At 46.4% G+C, this 19,674-nt stretch overlaps 1 protein-coding gene across 5 annotated transcripts in view; it reads right to left on the bottom strand.

Annotated features, from left to right (window-relative positions):
• Positions 1 to 19,674, bottom strand: part of COL11A2 (collagen type XI alpha 2 chain) — a 139,019-nt gene that overhangs the window by 16,616 nt on the left and 102,729 nt on the right. For all 5 annotated transcript variants that reach the window (XM_030197236.1, XM_030197238.1, XM_030197239.1 and 2 more), the window contains 20 exons: positions 19,347 to 19,400; positions 18,465 to 18,509; positions 18,034 to 18,087; positions 17,845 to 17,898; positions 17,683 to 17,736; positions 16,840 to 16,947; positions 15,275 to 15,364; positions 10,276 to 10,329; positions 10,004 to 10,111; positions 8,558 to 8,665; positions 7,690 to 7,743; positions 7,460 to 7,513; positions 6,645 to 6,752; positions 6,472 to 6,525; positions 6,087 to 6,140; positions 5,936 to 5,989; positions 2,405 to 2,458; positions 1,509 to 1,616; positions 908 to 961; positions 187 to 240 (listed from right to left, as the gene is read on the bottom strand). In XM_030197236.1, coding sequence (XP_030053096.1) covers positions 187 to 240; positions 908 to 961; positions 1,509 to 1,616; positions 2,405 to 2,458; positions 5,936 to 5,989; positions 6,087 to 6,140; positions 6,472 to 6,525; positions 6,645 to 6,752; positions 7,460 to 7,513; positions 7,690 to 7,743; positions 8,558 to 8,665; positions 10,004 to 10,111; positions 10,276 to 10,329; positions 15,275 to 15,364; positions 16,840 to 16,947; positions 17,683 to 17,736; positions 17,845 to 17,898; positions 18,034 to 18,087; positions 18,465 to 18,509; positions 19,347 to 19,400 — 1,377 coding nt within the window. The remainder of the gene's footprint in view (positions 1 to 186; positions 241 to 907; positions 962 to 1,508; positions 1,617 to 2,404; positions 2,459 to 5,935; positions 5,990 to 6,086; positions 6,141 to 6,471; positions 6,526 to 6,644; positions 6,753 to 7,459; positions 7,514 to 7,689; positions 7,744 to 8,557; positions 8,666 to 10,003; positions 10,112 to 10,275; positions 10,330 to 15,274; positions 15,365 to 16,839; positions 16,948 to 17,682; positions 17,737 to 17,844; positions 17,899 to 18,033; positions 18,088 to 18,464; positions 18,510 to 19,346; positions 19,401 to 19,674) is intronic.

The raw sequence follows: 19,674 nt of genomic DNA, 5'->3' as shown, positions 1-19,674 counted from the left end.
AGATACAACAGTCTTAAAGAAATCTTGTTGGATCACTAGGAAACCTAAAGATCAGACACACCAATCATAAGGACATCCCATCAGACCATCAGAAGCCCAGTTCTCAGGATGAAAAGCTAGAAAATAAGGCATGGTACAGTACAGATAATATGAAGATATGACAGACTGTAAGACTGTTCCACTCACTGCCTGCCCAGATTCCCCAGCTTCTCCACGCTCGCCCTTTGCGCCATCTTGACCCTGTGTCATTGGAGAAAGAAAACAAGGTTTAGCTAAAATATGCTCCTTTTTTCAGCATAGTGGGTAGTATTTGTGACTGGTCTTTATCTTGGTTTATCTCCCAGTTACCCATGAATATATGGTAATAATATTAAAATTTTGACACAAGGTTCTTGTGTTTCAAGCTTGAACGAATTCAAAACGTGCACTAATGGGGAAGTATGCTAGAGCTGCACAGATTCTGGTTCTAATATCTGTCCCAGACTAGGTTGTACTCCTCTGAGAACCTTCTGGAAGGAGTTCAGTTCCTGATCAGGATGATAAGCTGCTCTGTCCCAAGCTGCTCCCAAGCCATGTCTTATCACACTACTGTATTCTATCACAGCAAAGACACTCGTGCATCCGGATCTGCTAATGGAGAACACTTACCTATCCATGAGGAACACTGCCCCCTGGTGTCACCAAAGGAAGCTAACTACTAGACCTGCTGATGGGGAGCAGAACTCTCTGCTATCACTGCAGGAAGCTCACAACTAAATCTGCCCATGGGGAACAGTGTCCTTTACAGTCACGGCTGGAAACTCACTACCAGACCTGCCCATGAACAGCATTTCCTCATGCTATTACTGGAGGAAGAAGGACTGAACACTTAATGACACCCAAAGAGATACAGGTGGTGCATACTTACACGAGGACCAACTCCACCAGGAGGGCCAGGATCACCAGGGAAACCAACAGGACCCTAAAGACCAGTAAGTGAAGAAAGAGAAACACTGTAAAAGGTTGAGTCTTTCTTCTGAGGAGAAGAGGAAGGGAGAAGGGATGGAGGAGAAATCACTGATGAGTGACAGGGAATGTGTGTTGCACTAAAGCACCTCTGAGCTTCAGTGAAAGCACACAGCAAGGATAAGGCACTAAGGTGAGACAAGGCACTAATTTATGGGTGAAAGAGTTGGGTTTCTACTTTGAAACAGAGAATAAAACCACAGGGTAGGTGTAGGCTGACAAACAGAAAGTATAAAACCACACAACATGAATGGGGTCAGTTTTCAAAAAATGGTCCATTTCTGTAGGCACGCGTTCCCAGTCAATTTTTAAAGGGATCTAACCACTTTGAAAATTGAACCCATAAAGGATAAAACCATAGGAAGCCTGACAAAGAAACCCTTAAACCAACCAGTTAAAGAGGATCACATGACCTTTGTATCCCACACCACTACAGTTAAAGTCTGGGCTCTCCAGCACTTCTGGTTCACACCAGTAAAAAACGAAGTATCTATATCACTTACAGGGTTCCCCTTGGCTCCATCGTCTCCAGGTGGACCTTTACCACCAGGAGGTCCTGCAGCACCTGGTTGGCCGGCCTCTCCCTTTTCCCCTCGCTCACCTCGGGCTCCCTAAAGGAAGAAACAGAAACTGAGTCAGAAAACTGTAGTCATTTTCCTCTCCCCTACAGCAACATTTATTACATAAAGAAGACATAGAAAAACCTCAGTATCTCATAGGAATCGTTAGATAATATATCAGAGGAGACTTCTGTGAGTTACTGTTTTAAAAAACCCATATAATGATCTCAGAATCTCACAGGAATCATTAGATCATATACTAGATAGTCCTCTGAGTTTACCGGCTAAATAATCCATACAATAACCTCAGTATATCACAGGAACCATTAGATAATATACCAGAGGAGGCTCTTGTGAGTTATTTTTCAATAACCCATATAATAACCTCAGTATCTCAAGGAGTCATTATTTACTATATCATAGTCTTCTCTTCCACTCCTGTGAGTTACTGGCTAAATCAGAGGTGGATATTCTAGTCTACATTAGCCAGGTTCTGTTCAGGTTTTCCAGATAATCCTAATATGCATGAGATAGAATTCTGTGCACTGTCCCCATTGTATGCAAATCCATTTCATGCATATTCACTAGTAATATCTGAAAAACCTGACCAGTTGGTGGCTTCCAAGAATCGAAGTACCCACCCTTAGGCTAAATAGCCCACATCATTTCAGTAACGTGTGGATGATGGGGTTCTATTTCATCCAATCAACAGCTCCTGAGTTCACGTGGACTCTTAGATATAAGTAACAGACAGGTGAACCAACTCATTACAATCTCAGGTTGAATGTCAGCAGTCTACCTCTCTTTACATTGGAGGATCAGCCAAGTACAGGACATACCTTCGGTCCAGATTCACCAGCAACACCAGGAGCTCCGGCTTCTCCAGGCTCACCCTGAGACAAAATCGAGAATAATTACTCTTTCTTCAACTACTGATGCAACAACCAGCAATAGAAAATCCCAGCATGACACTAATCAACAATCAATCCTATATAATAATTCTCACCTCCAACGTTCCATGCTTGGGACCGTGGGTCCCTGGCTGCAAGTGTTCTGCGAGGCAGACACGCAGGACGTCACTGACGTCAACACAGCTGATTGCAAGGCAAGGGGAGGAGTAGGGAAACACGCGCAGCGTGTTTCCTTACTCCTCCTACTGCCTGGAATCAGCTGTCACCCCCCCCCCCCCCCCGCGCTCTGGCCCCCTCGAAACCCCCCCCCCCCCGCGAACCTGTCGATCCCCCCCCCCCCCCCGCCGGAACGCCGAAAACTGCCGCCGCCGTTGTTGTACTACCTTCCCTTCCCTTCCCTTCCCGTAGGTTGTTCAATCATCTTCTTAGAAAGTTTAACTCCGTGTGTCTGACGTCAGACGCACGGAGTTAAACTTTCTAAGAAGATGATTGAACAACCTACGGGAAGGGAAGGTAGCAGAACAACGGCGGCGACAGTGGCGGCAGTTTTCGGCGTTCCGGGGTGGGGGGGATCGACAGGTTCGCGGGAGGGGGTGGGTTCGAGGGGGCCGTAGCACGGGGGGGGGGGGGATTGCCTGCCTAAGGCCCGTTTCCTTGCCTACAGAAACGGGCCTTTTTTACTAGTTTATAATAAAGCAATAGAAAGCCCTGGGAATTCCATCAACCAACAACCATCTATAATACAGCTTCAGAAAGTCCTGGAGTTCCTATCAACTGACCTGACAACCAGGGCCAGTCTTAGGGCGAGGCGACCGCATAGCGCCTCGCGCTCAAGGGGGCCCCGCACGGCGCACCTAAAGTCGCCCCGCCCAGACCGCCCGAGCTCCAGTCCCCCCTCCCTTTGGATTTTAAAAGTTACTTCGTGTTGACGTCGGGATGGGTTACAGCGCCGGCAGGTAGCAGCAGCAGCAGTCAGTGAAAGCGTGCGAGCTGCTCGGCGCTTCCTTTCCCTCGCTCAGCTCTGGTCCCGTCCTTGTGGAAACAGGAAATGAGGGTGGGACCAGGGAAAGGAAGCGCCGAGCAGCTCGCACACTTTTCACTGACTGCTGCTGCTACCTGCCGGCGCTGTAACCCATCCCGACGTCGACGAGGTAACTTTTAAAATTCAGAGGGAGGAGGGAGGGAGGGGGCCTTTGGAGGTGGGAGGGGGGCCTTTGGAGCTGAGAGGTGGGCCTTTGGAGCTGGGAGCTAGGCCTTTGGAGCTGGGAGCTGGGAGGGAGGGGGTCCTTGGAGCTGGGAGGGGGCCTTTGGAGCTGGGCCTTTGGAGCTGGGAGCTGGGAGGGAGCGGGGCCCTTGAAGCTGGGAGGGGGGGCCTTGGAGCTGGGGGCCCTAGGGGGGAGGGGGCCTTGGATCTGGGAGGGAGCGGCTCGGAGGGAGTGGCGGCCGGCCCTGGAGCTAGGATGGGGCGTGGCTAGGGTGGGGGCGGGGCTAGGATGAGGCCCCATCAAATTGGTCTGCATAGGGCCCCACACTCGCTAAGACCGGCCCTGCCAGTTCTGAATGGAATCTTGTAATCCTTTGGGATTCCAGAATCTTACTACTCATTGGGATTCTTTCAGGTACTTGTGATTTGGACTGGCCACTGTTGGAAGAAGGATACTGGGCTAGATGGACCATAGGTCTGCGATTTGCCATCAACCACAAATCATTTACAGTACAGCCACAGAGAGCCCTTGGGCAGCCATAAACCAACTAAAGTCATTAACCAACAAGTATCTATAAGGCCTGGGGCTCCTATCAACCTTCTAAGATATACAAAGTAATTTCCCTAACTGTCCTTAGCACTGGGAAGGTCATTGTTAGAGTACATTAAGAAAAATGTGGAAAAAAAGTCCAGCGGAGAGTAACAAACATAAGTAGAAGCCTAGTTAACATACACAAGAGGAGGGGTGAAGGAGATGTTTACGTTCATTGGGGCATTTGATATACCACCTTTCACAACAAATCAAAGCGGTGTACAAGGCTAAACAGAAACAGGAAAGGGAGGCCAATGTTAAGACAGGACAGAGAAAATAATGGAGGAGCAGGGGAAGAGATCAAAAGAAAGTGGGAAGACAGAAGCAGAATGGGTGCTGACAGCCTGCAGACCACAAAACCGGACTCCCGCTAAGCAGGCAGGAAGTTAAGGTAATACCAGAGAAAATAGGTAGTCTTTGAGAAGGGAGCAGAGAAGATCCAGGGATAAGAAAGCTCGGATCTCATGGTAGAAGGAAGGGAATTCTTCCGAAGGGAGGGGGCCAGACAGAAGAAAGCTGAATGACAGGTTGAATCGAGCAATGAATAGAAGGTATAGAAAGATGGGAATCAAAAGTGGAGCGGAAGGGCAGTAGGGGGTAATCAGGCTTGCTAGGTGGGGGGGGGGAGTCAGAACAAAGAGCATTGTAAGTAATGGTAACTTGTGAATAATATAGAACTTAATGGGACGCCAATGATGATCCTTCAAAAATGGAGTGACGTGATCATAGCGCCTGGCGCGAGAAAGAATATATATGGAGAGCAGTATTTTGCACAGTCTGGAGTTTACAAAGAGATATGGCAAGGAGACCAGCATAGAAGGGGGCGGGGGCAAAACTCCCCAGGGCCTGGCATCCAAGGGGGGCCCGCCCGGCGCTAGCATTACTCTCCCGTGCCTGTGTGCGGCAGTGCTGCAGAGCAGAGTACTTCCTTCCTGCCACGTCCAAACAGCCTCTTTGGATGCAGCAGGAAGGAAGGAAGGACTCTGCATAGGAACAGGAGAGCAATGCTAGCGCCATGCCCTGGGGAACTTTGCTGTGCACAGTGACAGCCTGGAACAGGACAAGTAAGCGGGGCAGGCCCGGAAGGGGGCAGGCCCAGGGGGGTGTTTGCCTCGGGCCTGGCTTTGTCACTCGGTGGCCCTAGATGGGGATTACATAGCTTGGAAAAGAGAAGCTTGAGGGGTGAGTTGATAGAAGTCTTCCAGTGCAAGGGGAGGTTACAATGAAGATGGAGACTGATGGTCATTTCCATGATGTAAAGGGCTTACAATTAGAGCAGAGATATTTAGGTGAAACACAAAGAATTTGTTTCTAATTGTAAGTTTACTTAAGGCCTGGAATGAGGTACCCAAGACAGAGGTGGGTTCTCAGTTGCAAGTGTTTATAAATAGAGGGATGATATAGGAACAGTGGATCACATCTGGAGGCAAATGAGTGTCTAGATGACCTCCTAAGGTCCATTCCAAACCTTATTATCCTACCACTCCATAGTAGACCTAAAGAGAACCCGGGAACTGTGACCCAATGCTACCAGGATTGACTATGTGGACCGAGGCTCAGATAAACTCATTTCAGACATGCCCAGATAACAGGATGTGCTACGGCCTCTTTAACATCCTAACACAATGATCTCATAGTGGGGAAAAAAAAAACTTAACACTACCTTTTCTCCAATATTTCCAACGTTTCCGATTCCTCCAGGTGGACCTTGTGGACCCTGCAGATTACAGACAGCAGCTGGTTACATCAAGAAGACGCTATAACAGCGTGCCAATCAGAAAGACATAGACACAGAGAAAGGAAAGGCCACTTACATCAGCTCCACTGGGTCCAGCAGGGCCTCGGGGTCCAGGAGGGCCAGGTGGACCCTGAAGGGGAAGAAAAGTACAGTAGAATCAGTTCTGAAAGTGTTGGATGAGCATCAGAAACAGGGCCACCATGAGAGGGAGGCAAAGGAGGCAAGATTCCCCGGGCTCGGCCTCTAAGGGGGGCCCAGTATCAGCAAGGCTTCCGAAGGCGGGCAGAACGTTCTGCTCCCTCAGTTTGTCTCTCTCCTGCTCCTCTTCAGTGACTAGGGCTGAGACCCCTCAGTATAACCATTTCAGACCACCAGTAGTGGTAAATCAGAGCCCTGGCATGGAAGTATGGTACCAGTCTATTGAAACAGTGTGCCAGGCTAGGAAAAAATCAAATGCTCACCAATGGCCCTGCATCTCCCGACTCTCCTTTCTCTCCAGAGGGACCAGGCAGGCCCTGTAGAGAGACAGAGAGACAGACTACGCGTCAGTGTATAGCAAACTTTGATGTCAGTGCTCTGGTTCATTATGATTTGGGGCTAATGTGATCATATGCGAAACCGCTGCATGACTCACCTGCAGACCAATGGGGCCGGGTGGACCGGGGAATCCGCGGATCCCCTCATCACCTTTGGCACCGAAGTGGCCCTGGAGACCCCTAGGGCCTGGCTCACCATCAGCACCCTTAGGAATAAGCAGAAGAGAGATTCACCTGTACATATTCATTTTTGTATTTTTATTATATATACTGCACGTACTGCAGGAGGACAAGTTTATTCACTCCTACCCTAGCTGAGATAATATTTAACCATCTCTCTGACGTCATGTGCAACATTCTTTAAATTAGTCACCTTATTTTCTAACTCCTCTTACTCTCTTACCTATCTATATGTTCCATCTTTGCTTATACCTTTCACTATCAATTAAAATGTTCTATTACGTATTGTGTTGACATTGTAAGCAGTAACTATGCCATGCTTTGTATTATTTGAATATATTTTACTGCTGTGTCATTGCTCATGTTTGATTTATTCTTACTGTACACCGCCTGGAATGAATTCCTTCAAAAAGGCGGTAAATAAATCCTAATAAATAAATAAATTATATATATATATATATATATATATATATATATATATATATATATATATATATATATATATATATACACACACACACATATATATATATAATATATATATATATATATGTGTGTGTGTGTGTGTGTGTGTGTGTGTGTGTGTGTGTGTGTGTGTGTGTGTGTGTGTGTATAGACAGTAGAATTCATGACGGCCTGTCAAGTTCTCCTGACACTGCAGAGAGACATCACTAAGAACTGCACCCCCTGAAGTGTCTCACTGCTGATTACAAATATTTATCACGCTACTCACCGCTGGCCCTGGCTGCCCGATTGGGCCCATTGGACCTGAAGGACCAGGAGGACCCTGGAAGAGAATATACCATTAGCACCTTCAGAATCCAGGAGACCATAACGAGGCAATAATTATATGAGCAGAGTGATAATAAAAGGACAGAAAGGGGGAACGGATAGAGGGGTAATGCGGGATAGGCTATAGGGTGGATCTCTAACCTAGTAGGAGGAGAGCAGACTCATACTTACGTGCTCTCCTTTGCCTCCCTTTGCACCTTTCTGACCCGGGTCACCGATTTCACCCTGTGAAGGAAGAACACTCAGAATGACACAGAAATCTCACACATGGCTTTTACACACCCTGAATTACACAGAAATCTAAGTACATAAGTATTGCCATACTGGGACAGACCAAAGGTCCATCAAGCCCAGTATCCTCTTTCCAATAGTAGCCAATCCAGGTCACAAATACCTGGCAAGATCCCAAAAAAGTACAAAACATTTTATGCTGCTTATCCCAGAAATAGTGGATTTTCCCCAAGTCCAATTTAATAATGGTCTATGGACTTCTCCTTTAGGAAGCCATCCAAACCTTTTTTTAAACACTGCTAAGCTAATCGCCTTTACCACATTTTCTGGCAATGAATTCCAGAGTTGAATTACACGTTGAGTGAAGAAAACGTTTCTCCAATCTCACACATGGCTTTTGCACATACAGTGAACGGACTGCAGCTTTTGGATTGAATTACTTATTTTTCCAAAACCGAGCTCAGGGCGAATTATATTCAGGTACATTAGGTATTGCCCTGTCCCTAGAAGGCTGACGATATAAGAACATGATTTGCTAACCTGCATGAATTTATCTGCACTATTGCACTTTATTAGTAAATAGGTCCACTGATAATAATGATGTCTGTGTTAAATCATATGCATTAATGCGGGTTAGAAAATGAGGCTCTACGTTTGCATCTGAGGCAACAAAGGCTGAAGTGACCTGCCCAAAGTCACAAGGAGAGTCAGATGTCAGATTTGAACCCTGATTTTCCTACTTCTCTGATTCACTAAACACTAGGCTTCTCTTCCATTCCCCACAAGAAACAGACAGACAGAGACTCACCTTGTCACCATCCTCTCCAGCTGTGCCCGGAGGTCCTGCAGGACCTGGTAGACCAACTGGACCCTGAAGCCCATCACGACCAGCTGGTCCTACTGGGCCTTTCTCACCCTGGAAAGAACAGAACCAGAAGAGACTCCATAAAGCCAGGGTAAGGCTGTACATACCCATAACAGCTGTCCCAGATTTCCTCCTCTCTCCAAGGTGTGCCATCTAACACCATCATCACCCAGAGGTCACTATTAAAGTCAATAACTGTATTTGCAAGGGTTAGTAGAGGAAAAGAAATCAACAAGCTGGATAGCCCAGGGATCCAGTCCACTCCCACCCATAACCCTGGAATCTGGCATAAAGGCTCTACACCCCAGTGAGCCAGTCCATTCCCTTGATAGTTCATGGATCCAGTATACAAGCTCTATACTTCAGGAATCCAGTCCATACACTCAGGGACTGGATTCCCAGGCAGGGACCCATATCACATCATCCATACCCCAGTGATCCAGTCCACACCCTCAAATGCCTAAGGATCCAGCAGAGACTGTCCATATTCCAGGAACCCAACCTAAGTCCTTCATAACCCTAAGGTCATACACTGATACTTATATTTCAGGGATCCATCCCACACCCTTCATAGCCCATGGATATTATGCTGGTCCTTATACCTGAGAATTCCAGCACTGATCTATTCCCAGGAATCCAGAACATGCTTTCCATAATCAAGGATTCAGCATCCAGGGATTCTATCCAACCCTTCCACAACCAAGAGATTACTATAGCCCAGGAATACAACTCAGACCCCCATGTCCCAGGGATCAAAGGGTCAAGGTTGCTTTTATTTGATTTTTGCTTAAGGCTGAATCACCAGAACAAGTTACAATCAAAAATAACCAATAGGAAGAAAAGAACTCCATTTGGTTGAAAGTAATAGGAGAGAGAACAGAGAGAAGAGGGGGAAGGGAACGTTGCTGTGTTCCATAGACCCCAGGAGCGAAAATCTTCCACATCCAAAAACCAAATCATAGACTGAAGGCCAAGCGAATCAAATAGGTTTTCAGCGTAACTTTAAACTTATGGAGAGTATCCTCCATGTGCAATGAGAGCAGAAGAGCATTCCACAAAGAAGGCCCCGTTACACTGAACATCAGTTTCCGGAATGAACTTGAGGGCACCTCCTGGATCAGATCCACACACTCTATATCACAGGGATACAGCCCACAGTCTACATCTTACACCGCATCCAAACACCATTGACTGGGATCCCGGCCCAGCCTTTCCATATTCCAGGGACATAGACTCTGTATTCCAGAGATCCAACATAGCCCCCTCAATGCCTTAGAGACCCAGCATAGCTCCTCTGAATCTCAGCATAGACCCTCTGTATCTTAGGGCCATAGCTAAAGACAAAGCTCAACAACATCTTTATCAGCTGAATCGCTCTCTATTACTTACAGGAACACCTTTCTCTCCAGCAGGTCCTGCAGGCCCTTGAGGGCCGGGTCTTCCTGGAGGACCAATTGGACCGCCTGGTCCTGAAGCACCTCTCTCTCCTGGAGATCCCTAGAAGGAGGGAAGACATTGGACATTCAAATTTGTTTAGGGGTTTCACTCGGAGAACCAATGAGATGCCCACTCTGGGACCAACTCTTTCTCTGTGTACACCCAGGCCAAAATTGTCTCTGAATGAGGTGGTAGAACTTGCACAGAGAGTCTCAGATACTCACAGCAGGGCCAGGAGGACCAGCAGGGCCTTCATTACCCTTCAGTCCTGAGCCACCCTGCAGAAGAAACAAACATTAATAGCATTACACAAGCCATTTCTGGTGGCATCAAAGTCCCTTAAACACAGAGCAAAATCATTCACACTACCAGCAAAGTCTTTCCCAGCAATGTCATATCTTTAAGAGCATAAGCATTGCCATACTGGGACAGACCGAAAGTCCATCAAGCCCAGTATCCTGTTTCCAAGTACCTGATAAGATCCCACAACCGTAAAACAGATTTTATGCTGCTTATCCTAGAAATAGGCGGTGGATTTTCCCACGTTCATATTAATAATGGCTTATGGACTTTTATTTTAGGAAATTATCCAAACCTCTTTTAAACCCTGCTAAGCTAACTGCTTTTCCCACATTCTCTGGCAATGAAGTCCAGAGTTTAGGTGAAGAAATATTTTCTCCAGTCTGTTTTAAATTTACTACTTATCACGTGCAAAATAGATGTAAATAACTGAGGGAATGGACACACACCCATGCAGATAGTGAAGAAGAGAGAGAGAGTAAAAATACTGTCACACTTAGAATGTAACAGGAAGTGGTGACAGACTTCCCCATAGTCATAAACAGCCTTGTGACACTGGAGATCTGATGCAAACCAAGGCAACCACCAGCGGCATTAAAACTCTTTAAACAGAAGAGATACCATCAGGAGAACCTGTTGGGTCTTCCCAATACTTTTTATTCAATGTTATAAGTCGAGCCCCCTGTCTCTCCCATGTATCATTAAGTCTGCTCTCTACTCAGAAGGGAAACGATGAGGTGCTAAGTACATAAATATTGCCACACTGGGGCAGACCAAAGGTCCATCAAGCCCAGCATCCTGTTTCCAACAGTGTCCAATCCAGGTCACAAATACCTGGCAAGATCCCAGAAAAGTTCAATACATTTTATGCTGCTCATCCCAGAAAAGCAATGGATTTTCTACAAGTCCACTTTAATAATGGTCTATGGTGTGAAATCTACGTCCAGATGAATTCCAGCTTACACCTGGACGTTGGCTGCCTCTTGAGAGTTCGTGTACAGCAAGAGGAAATGCTATCTGCTAGGGATCTAGGCGGCGTCATTGATGATAAGTTGAAACCTTACGCTCAGTGTGCTGCTGTGGCTAAGAAAGCAAATAGAATGTTAGGTATTATTAGGAAAGGAATGGAAAACAAAAATGAGAATGTTATAATGCCTTTGTATCGCTCCATGGTGCGACCGCACCTCGAATATTGTGTTCAATTCTGGTCACCACATCTCAAAAAACATATTGTGGAATTAGAAAAGGTGCAGAGAAGGGCGACAAAAATGATAAAGGGGATGGGACGACTTCCCTATGAGGAAAGGCTAAAGCGGCTAGGGCTCTTCAGCCTGGAGAAAAGGCGGCTGAGGGGAGATATGATAGAGGTCTATAAAATGAGTGGAGTTGAACGGGTAGATGTGAAGCGTCTGTTTACGCTTTTCAAAAATACTAGGACTAGGGGGCATGCGGTGAAGCTACAATGTAGTAAATTTAAAACGAATCGGAGAAACTTTTTCTTCACTCAAAGTGTAATTAAACTCTGGAATTCGTTGACAGAGAATGTGGTAAAGGCGGTTAGCTTAGCGGAGTTTAAAAAAGGTTTGGACGGCTTCCTACAGGAAAAGTCCATAGACCATTATTAAATGGACTTGGTGAAAATCCACTATTTCTCGGATAAGCAGTACAGAATGTTTTGTACTTTTTTGGGAGCTTGCCAGGTATTTGTGACCTGGATGGCCACTGTTGGAAACAGGATGCTGGGCTTAATGGACCTTTGGTCTTTCCCAGTATGGCAATACTTATGTACTTATGATATGCCACTCAGTGCTAGACTCTTGTGTTTGCATCACTGACTACCTGAAAGGCTATGGGGTAATAATCTTAGGTTGAGGGGCATCCTTTGGGCTCTAGAGAGACTATGACTGTAGCACAGACCCTGATTACTCTCAGTTGATCACAGGATACATTTTTATTTGGGGGTGGGGACAGTGAGCGGTAGAGTGTCTCAGTGTGTGCCCTTCTCCCAGGCCCGGGGTGTACCTGCACCATCCTGGCTTCTGTACAGATAATAAATTGTGTGCTAATCAGTCTACCAACCCATTGACCAAAATGAGCTGCTCAGAGCTGTGCCAACCCGGTAAGCGGGGTAAGCACGGCAGGGGGGCGCCTACCTTCGAGGGCGCCGCCGCCGCCCGCCGAGTCAGTGATGTGTGTTCTAAAATTAAAAAATAAACCTCTCTCGCGTTGGCGCCTATGCGCATGCACGATGCGCTGCTGCCTTCCCATGCGCAGCAGCGCTCGTTCGTCTGTTTGGCACCGCCCCCAGCCAGCTCTTCCACGAGGACTAGGTGTTGCCGCCGACGCCACGTTGGAGTGCTGCTGTTGAGAGAGGAGAGCCAGCAGCCTGGAAAGGAGGTATGGAGATCCTCTAAGGTTGTTGTTATGGCAGTTAAAGAATGGGAGATCGACCTGGGATTGCATTGGTAGGGTTGGGGGGAGGACAACTGAAAATTGACATGGTATTGCGGGGGGGGGGGGGGGGAGGGAGATGAGATGTGAAGATGATCTGGCAATGCAGTGGGATGGATTTGATTGTGACCTAGCATTAGATTGTAACCTAGCATTATAGAGATAGAAGAGATGACAAGGTGATCTAGCATTGCAGATGAAAGAAGACCTAGAATTGTAAGAGAAAGTGAGAGGAGGGAAGATGGGACAGTGACCTTAAATTGAAGGTGGAAGGGATGTGAAGAGATGACCTGGAATTGCAGGGGCAGGAATGGGAAAGTGGAACATGGCCTGACACTGTAGGGAGAAGGGATGGAAAGGGGATGTGGAAGTATAGAGGGAAGGTGGCTTGAATTACATGGGAAATGGGAGCATAACGGTATAGTGACTGATGGGATAGGCTTGGTTGACCAGTATAGGCCTATTCTTATAGACTACAGAGAAAGCAACTCTGCATGTATTTGGCCAATGGCTGTGGTTTCTTGAGGAAGACCAGCACCTTAGTAAACATTTTAATTTTTCCTCACAACATGCTGAAGTCCTGTTATTTTCAAGCTGATTGCATTTACATGATTCACTTCTAAAATGCTGAATGCTTGTTCCTTTTCCAATTTAAAACAAGTTGTATTCATTTGAACACTTGGCAGCACATCTCAATATTATTTATATAATATCCCTAATTAGTCTGCTGTTTACCTATGGTGCTAGTCCCAAAATGAAAGATATTCTCTCCACCCCCCCCCCCCCCCCTCCCCAAATAAGCAGCAGAGCAGTTATCTATGAATACAATAAGCCGGATAACTATGGGGCAATAGTTAAAGCCATTTATCCAGATCATGGCTTCTGTGGATGTTCTGTGGCATTATTTAGATAATGCTGACAAATATCTTTACACATCACCTTGGTACTACCTGGATAGTGTCAAGGTGGAGCTTGGGCAGCGATAAGAATTATCTGGCAAACAGCACTATTCAATCAGCTAATTGAATATCTACATAAAGCAGCATTTTTTTTTACTATTTTTCCATCTGGATAGCAGCCAGTGCTAAATAAAATGCTGGCCACCCTGGTTGAACATTGATCCGTTAGTATTTAGGCTTATAATTGTACTGTTGAAGTTTTATATTTTATGGTATCTGTTATACCATGTTTATTTCCTCATCAATAAAAACATAAAGCTAAGTGGTTGTAACCCCTTTATTTGTTCAGCAATCCCACAAAGATGCACTCCATCTTTCAGCTGCTATTTCCTTTGCATCTTGTGCCAAACCGGGGGGGGGGGGGGGGGGGGGGCGCCAACTGATAGTCTGCAGGGGGGCACCAGAGACCCTTGGCACGGCCCTGGAGCTGCTGCTGTCAGGTCTCAGATTCATGGATCAGGGGAGGCCGAAGGGAGGGGGTTGAGTGTAGGGTGTGTCTAGTTATATGAAATAAAATAGAAGAGGGTTATTGGAGGGAGGAATTTGTGGCCACTTTCCTTTCTTGGAAAGTTGACAACCCTACACCTGCCTGGCACCGTGCCAGCATCTCCCGCTTCTCCCCCCCACCATGGGAAAACTGGTGCCAGGCAGAGGGTGGGAGAAGAGAGAGAGGGTGTGAGTCCAGAGACACTGATAGGCAGATGCTCAAAAGTCCGGCTCTGTTCTAAACAGCGCCAGAAAAATACCGCCACAACAGCAGCACGGTGAAGGAAATCCCTAATGCTCAATGCTAATGACATGCAAATTTAAACATGTTGTTAGTGTTCAGCATTAGGGAGAGCCATGGGAAGACAGTACTCAAGAGGAGCTCTTAAGCGCATGACCAGACAAAGTATAAGAGAACCGCCCTGGTGCTTCACTGAACCATAGACCCCCCCCCCCCAAACACATAAGGCCCTGGTGGTGCAGTGAACCCTGGACCCCCACCTACCCATACATGTAAGACTCTGATGGTCCAGTGGACCCCAGACCCCCCAAACACATAAGGGCCTAGTAGTCTGGTAGAGAGGGAGAGAGACAGGGAGAGGGGAATACTGGAAACTGTGGGTGGAAGAACAAGAGGTTTGGAGGATAATGGTACTAAGAAAAGGTGTTATTTTGAGGCTGCCCCCCCCCCCCCCCACATTGTCATTCTTCTGTGTGTGGGCAGGGTAAATGTTATTTTTGGGATCCCTGTTCCCATTGTCATTTTTCTTTATGCACGAGGGAGGGGAGGGAGTTAGGGAGATGCTATGTTGGGGCCACTGAGCCCTGCCCCCAGCCCCTTCATTGATCATTATTGAAGTATTTAATCCTAATCTCCCAACCTCTTTCCCCTCCTCCCCCCCACCCCCAAAATTAAGCAGTTAAATGCTGCCTAATTTACAATGTCAGAAGGTGTCTTGAGCTCTGGACGCGACTTTTACCACAGTAAACACACTGAGCGCTCTCGATTACAGGCTTTCATACTCACTGCGGTGCCTGGAAGACCTCTCTCACCAGGGAAGCCTCGGAGTCCGCCAGGCCCATCCTTTCCTGTGGGACCCATGGTTCCGGGGTCACCCTGTGGGCAGAACAGACACAGTGAGATTTTAAAGCACAACACAGAATCTTTACGGCCCTGTGTAATTTTACTGATACGTTTTGCACAGGGAAGAATTCAATTTGATAACTTGATGAAATCGCCAGGGGCTGTATCAGACAGGTGATGTCATTCATAAACAGCAGCTCAATCAGACACAAACCCAGTTTCCCAGGTCTTTTCGCCTTATATCCTGATTATAAGACAATCTTCACTATGCCAAACTGTGACAAAGTACCTCTGTACCTATTACCTTTTGGACATTTTGAAAGAGAAATTACCCTCTATGTATAGGTAGGGCGCCATGAGCAGAAATGGCTTGTGTTCCACTTCTTCTCTGACCCAAACAGACCACAGGGAATGCCTACTTTAACAGGGTTGTTTTCTAAACCAGGGTTCTAGGTGCCTAACACTTAGGTTGGGTACCTAGAACTCTTTAAAAATTGTCCTTCACACTAGCAACTCGTTTAACTCAGTGTTTCCCAAGTCCAGTCCTGGAGTACCCCTTGCCAGTCAGGTTTCCAAGATATCCACAATTCATATTCATGAGAGAGATTCGCATGCAGTGGAGGTAGTGCATGGAAATCTCTCTCATGAATATTCACTGTGGATATCCTGAAAACCTGACTGGCAAGGGGCACTCCAGGACTGGACTTAGAATTTCTGGGTGTTCTAGAACAGTGTTTCCCAAGTCCAGTCCTGGAGTACCCCTTGCCAGTCAGGTTTTCAGGATATCCACAATGAATATGCATAAACTTGATCTGCATACACTGCCTCCAATATATGCAAATCTCTTTCATGCATATTCATTGTGGATATCCTGAAAACCTGACTGGCAAGGTGTTCTCCAGGACCAAATTTGGGAAACACTGATTTAAACTCATCCACCATTGAGTTGCTGGCTTATTAGGGGTTCCCTGAGGATCCTCAACAAAGTGTGTGGAAGTAGTTTCTAGATTTCTAGGTGTTTAAGAGAACAATCACATTTATCAAGTGTTAGGGTTCCTCCCCCCCCCCCCCATCCCATGTTAAGGGTATCCCCAAATTCTAGATTCCCACTTTTCTACAGGCAGGACAATGACATTTTTTTTCCATTTCACTGCTACTGGAATCCTTGCAGCCAAATTTATTTGCTCCTTTGATATCCAAAAGTTTCAGGAGTTGGGGCAAATCTTTATCTTTAATATTTTAGACCCATAGGCCATGTCCACCACACACATGAAAACCTACTTAGCCATGATTACGCCAACACTGCATTGCAACAGCTACATTAATCTTATTTAGTCTTACTGGAGTCAAATACCATCTCAGAAAGGTCTCTGAGGTTGGTTAGCTTTTTCCCAAGTTTGCGACTGATTGATTTTTTGTAGACAATAAGTTAAAATCTGTTTCTTTGTGGCAAGTTTTGTTTTTCAAAAGCAAACTATAGGAAATGTAGATGTCTTATCCAATCTTACCTTGGTTCCTTCCTTTCCAGATGGGCCTGGCAGACCTTGTTCACCAGGTGGACCAGGAGGGCCAGGGTGTCCTCTCTCTCCCATCGGACCAGTCTCACCAGTTGATCCCTAAGAAGAGGAGAATCATGTCAGAGAGAAGAGTACCAGGAACAAGAATGTGACCTCAGGGGCTGTATCTATAGCACTCCCCGTGACCTGAGGAGTAATACCCAGTCCTTAAAGAAGCTCCCCCAGATTTTTGGCATACTACTACTACTACTTAACATTTCTAGAGCGCTACTAGGGTTACGCAGAGCTATACAAATTAATAACTAAGGATGGTCCCTGCTTAGTAGAGCTTACAATCTAAAGGACGAAATGTCAAGTTGGGGTAGTCTAGATTTCCTGAGTAGAGGTGTTGTGATTAGGTGCCGAAAGCGACATTGAAGAGGTGGGCTTTGAGCAATGATTTGAAGATGGGTAGGGAGGGGGCCTGGCGTATGTGCTCTTCTTTGCTCTGCATCCCTTAGCCCTGAGATAAGATCCTTAGAGACGCCTGGCATGTGTATTCCTCTCTGAGCTGCATCCATCAGCCCTGAAGGAAGATCTCTAGAGATATCTGGCATGTGTACCCTCTGCGTGGCATCCATCAGCACTAAGGAATTATCCCCAGAGATACCTGGTATGTGTACCCTCTGTGAACCGCATCCATCACTCCTACAGAAGATCCCCAAAGACCCCTGGTGCATGCACCCTCTGTGATCTGCTTCCGTCAGTCCAGAAACATGACCCCTCTAACCAGGATCTCTGATCAAAGTATAAGCTGTGATGCCAATTCATGGCCACAGAACCAGGCAAGCTCACCTGTGGACCAACCACGCCAGGTGGACCTGTTGTTCCTGTCTTCCCTTGAAAACCCTGAGAGGAAGAAATCAATCAGTGAGTGTAAAGGAGAGGTGCATCCACTGCCAATTTACCAGCATTTTCTTTATAAGAAGACAAAAGAATCATTTCATCGACACTCACCACTTCTCCTCTCTGACCTGGATGTCCTGGAATTCCATCTTTTCCTGAGGGGCCCTGGGAAAACAATAGCAGGTCAGTGGCCAGACAACACCAAATTCCTAACCCCAAATACCTGAATCCTCCACTCCCTCCCCTCACTGTGTCTGCCATTGCTTGTGGCCAAAGACACCCCCACTGTGGGATACTTACAGGAGGTCCTTTAGGTCCTGGGAAACCATTTGGACCCTGAGGTCCTGGAAGACCCTAAACAGAAGAAAGGAGATGAAGTGCGAGTGTAATATCTGAAATATTAAATAGTATTAAATACAGTACTCAATCGCTCATTACATTGCAGGTCACCCCAAAGTACCCCCCAGCTCTGCAGACATGGATCCACGTGAGCCCAGTGCCTATGTTCTCTCATTGGACTTTATCAGGGTTTGGAGCTGAAATAAACCAGCAGGGTATGAATTGCTAGAGGTATGGGTGCACCACAGGAAGAATATTAGTGAGCTTACTGGTTACAAATAAGATGAAGGATATTATAAGAAATGATATTCCCAAGACTCCCAGGCATATGTCCTCCACATCCACTAGTGACACACTGGGGTGTGAAGGAAGGACTAGCCCCTCACACTTACCCTCTCACCGGGAGGTCCAGAAGGGCCTTCACCACCAGAGGTGCCCTGAGAAGTGAGAGATATGAAAGAGACTTGTCACCATTACAGGCAAAGATATGAAGAACTGTCTTCCATTACAGTCGGAGAAGAGAACAGTCCCCCCTTAGAGACAGAGGGTGGAAATGAAGGGGAACAGTTGTGTGGATAAACATACGCTTTAGGTTGTGTTAAATGGAAGATGCAACGTCAGTGTGATCGCTACAAATACACACTGTTTATAGGCATGTATGGGTCAGTATTGGCCACCATGGTCTGCATTTATTAAACACCTGCTTTGGCGGTCAAAAAATGTCCAGATATTCAGATAGTGGCTGGTGCTGAACATCCGGGTACAGTGGTCAGTGCCAGAACTTTTCTGGATACTGCCAATATTCAGTGTGCTTTTGGGACAGCTCATCTGGTTAAGTTATTCGGGTAACTTTTCCGGAAAGCTGATTGAATATTGACACTCTACGGTTATGAATAAAGTAACAGAAAACGTCAACAAGCAGGGAGAAGATAGAGAAAAAGACACCATAACGAAGAGTGATTGCCTTCTCCTGTTATTTTAACTGCTGTATGTATTACTTTGGCAACACATGTACAAACTGTCAGGCCTAGAAAGTTTACTAACTTTGAGAAGGACAGACTGGAGTGTAAGACAGGGACGGGCAAGTGGAAGAGAAGACATTGGAACAGTGACAGCAAGAAGGAGAACTAAAATGTCAACCATGGGAAAAGCAAAGATTTGAGGTGATGGGAAAGAACCATAAGAGGTCACACAGTCAGTAAGAGTAGACAAATCACCTGAGGGACAAATGGTTGAGGAATTAAGCCACTCCTTAGCTTTAGTTAAAGACTGACCTTTGCTCCCACCTTCCCTGAGGCACCCCTTGGTCCCCTTTGGCCTCGTGGACCCTAGAAAAAGTTGAAATAAAAATTTCAGTAGGCAAATCGGTGATAACAAATGCCTCTTTCATGGAAGTACAGTATCAGGGCATATCCTGTTGGCCGGATTTTCTAATCTTGTTCATCAGATTTGGATTTCAGAGGTAGCTGAAGATGAGTTACATTCAGATTAGTAGGTATCTCCCTGTCCCCAGAGGGCTTACAATCTAAGTTTGTACCTGAGGCAATAGAGGGTTCAGTGGCATGAGCAGTGGGATTTGAGCCAGGCTTTCATGGTTCTTAT

This window comes from Microcaecilia unicolor, chromosome 3, assembly GCF_901765095.1.
Source record: "Microcaecilia unicolor chromosome 3, aMicUni1.1, whole genome shotgun sequence".
Lineage (NCBI taxonomy): Eukaryota > Metazoa > Chordata > Amphibia > Gymnophiona > Siphonopidae > Microcaecilia > Microcaecilia unicolor.
This window is presented reverse-complemented; position numbering and strand designations above follow the sequence as displayed.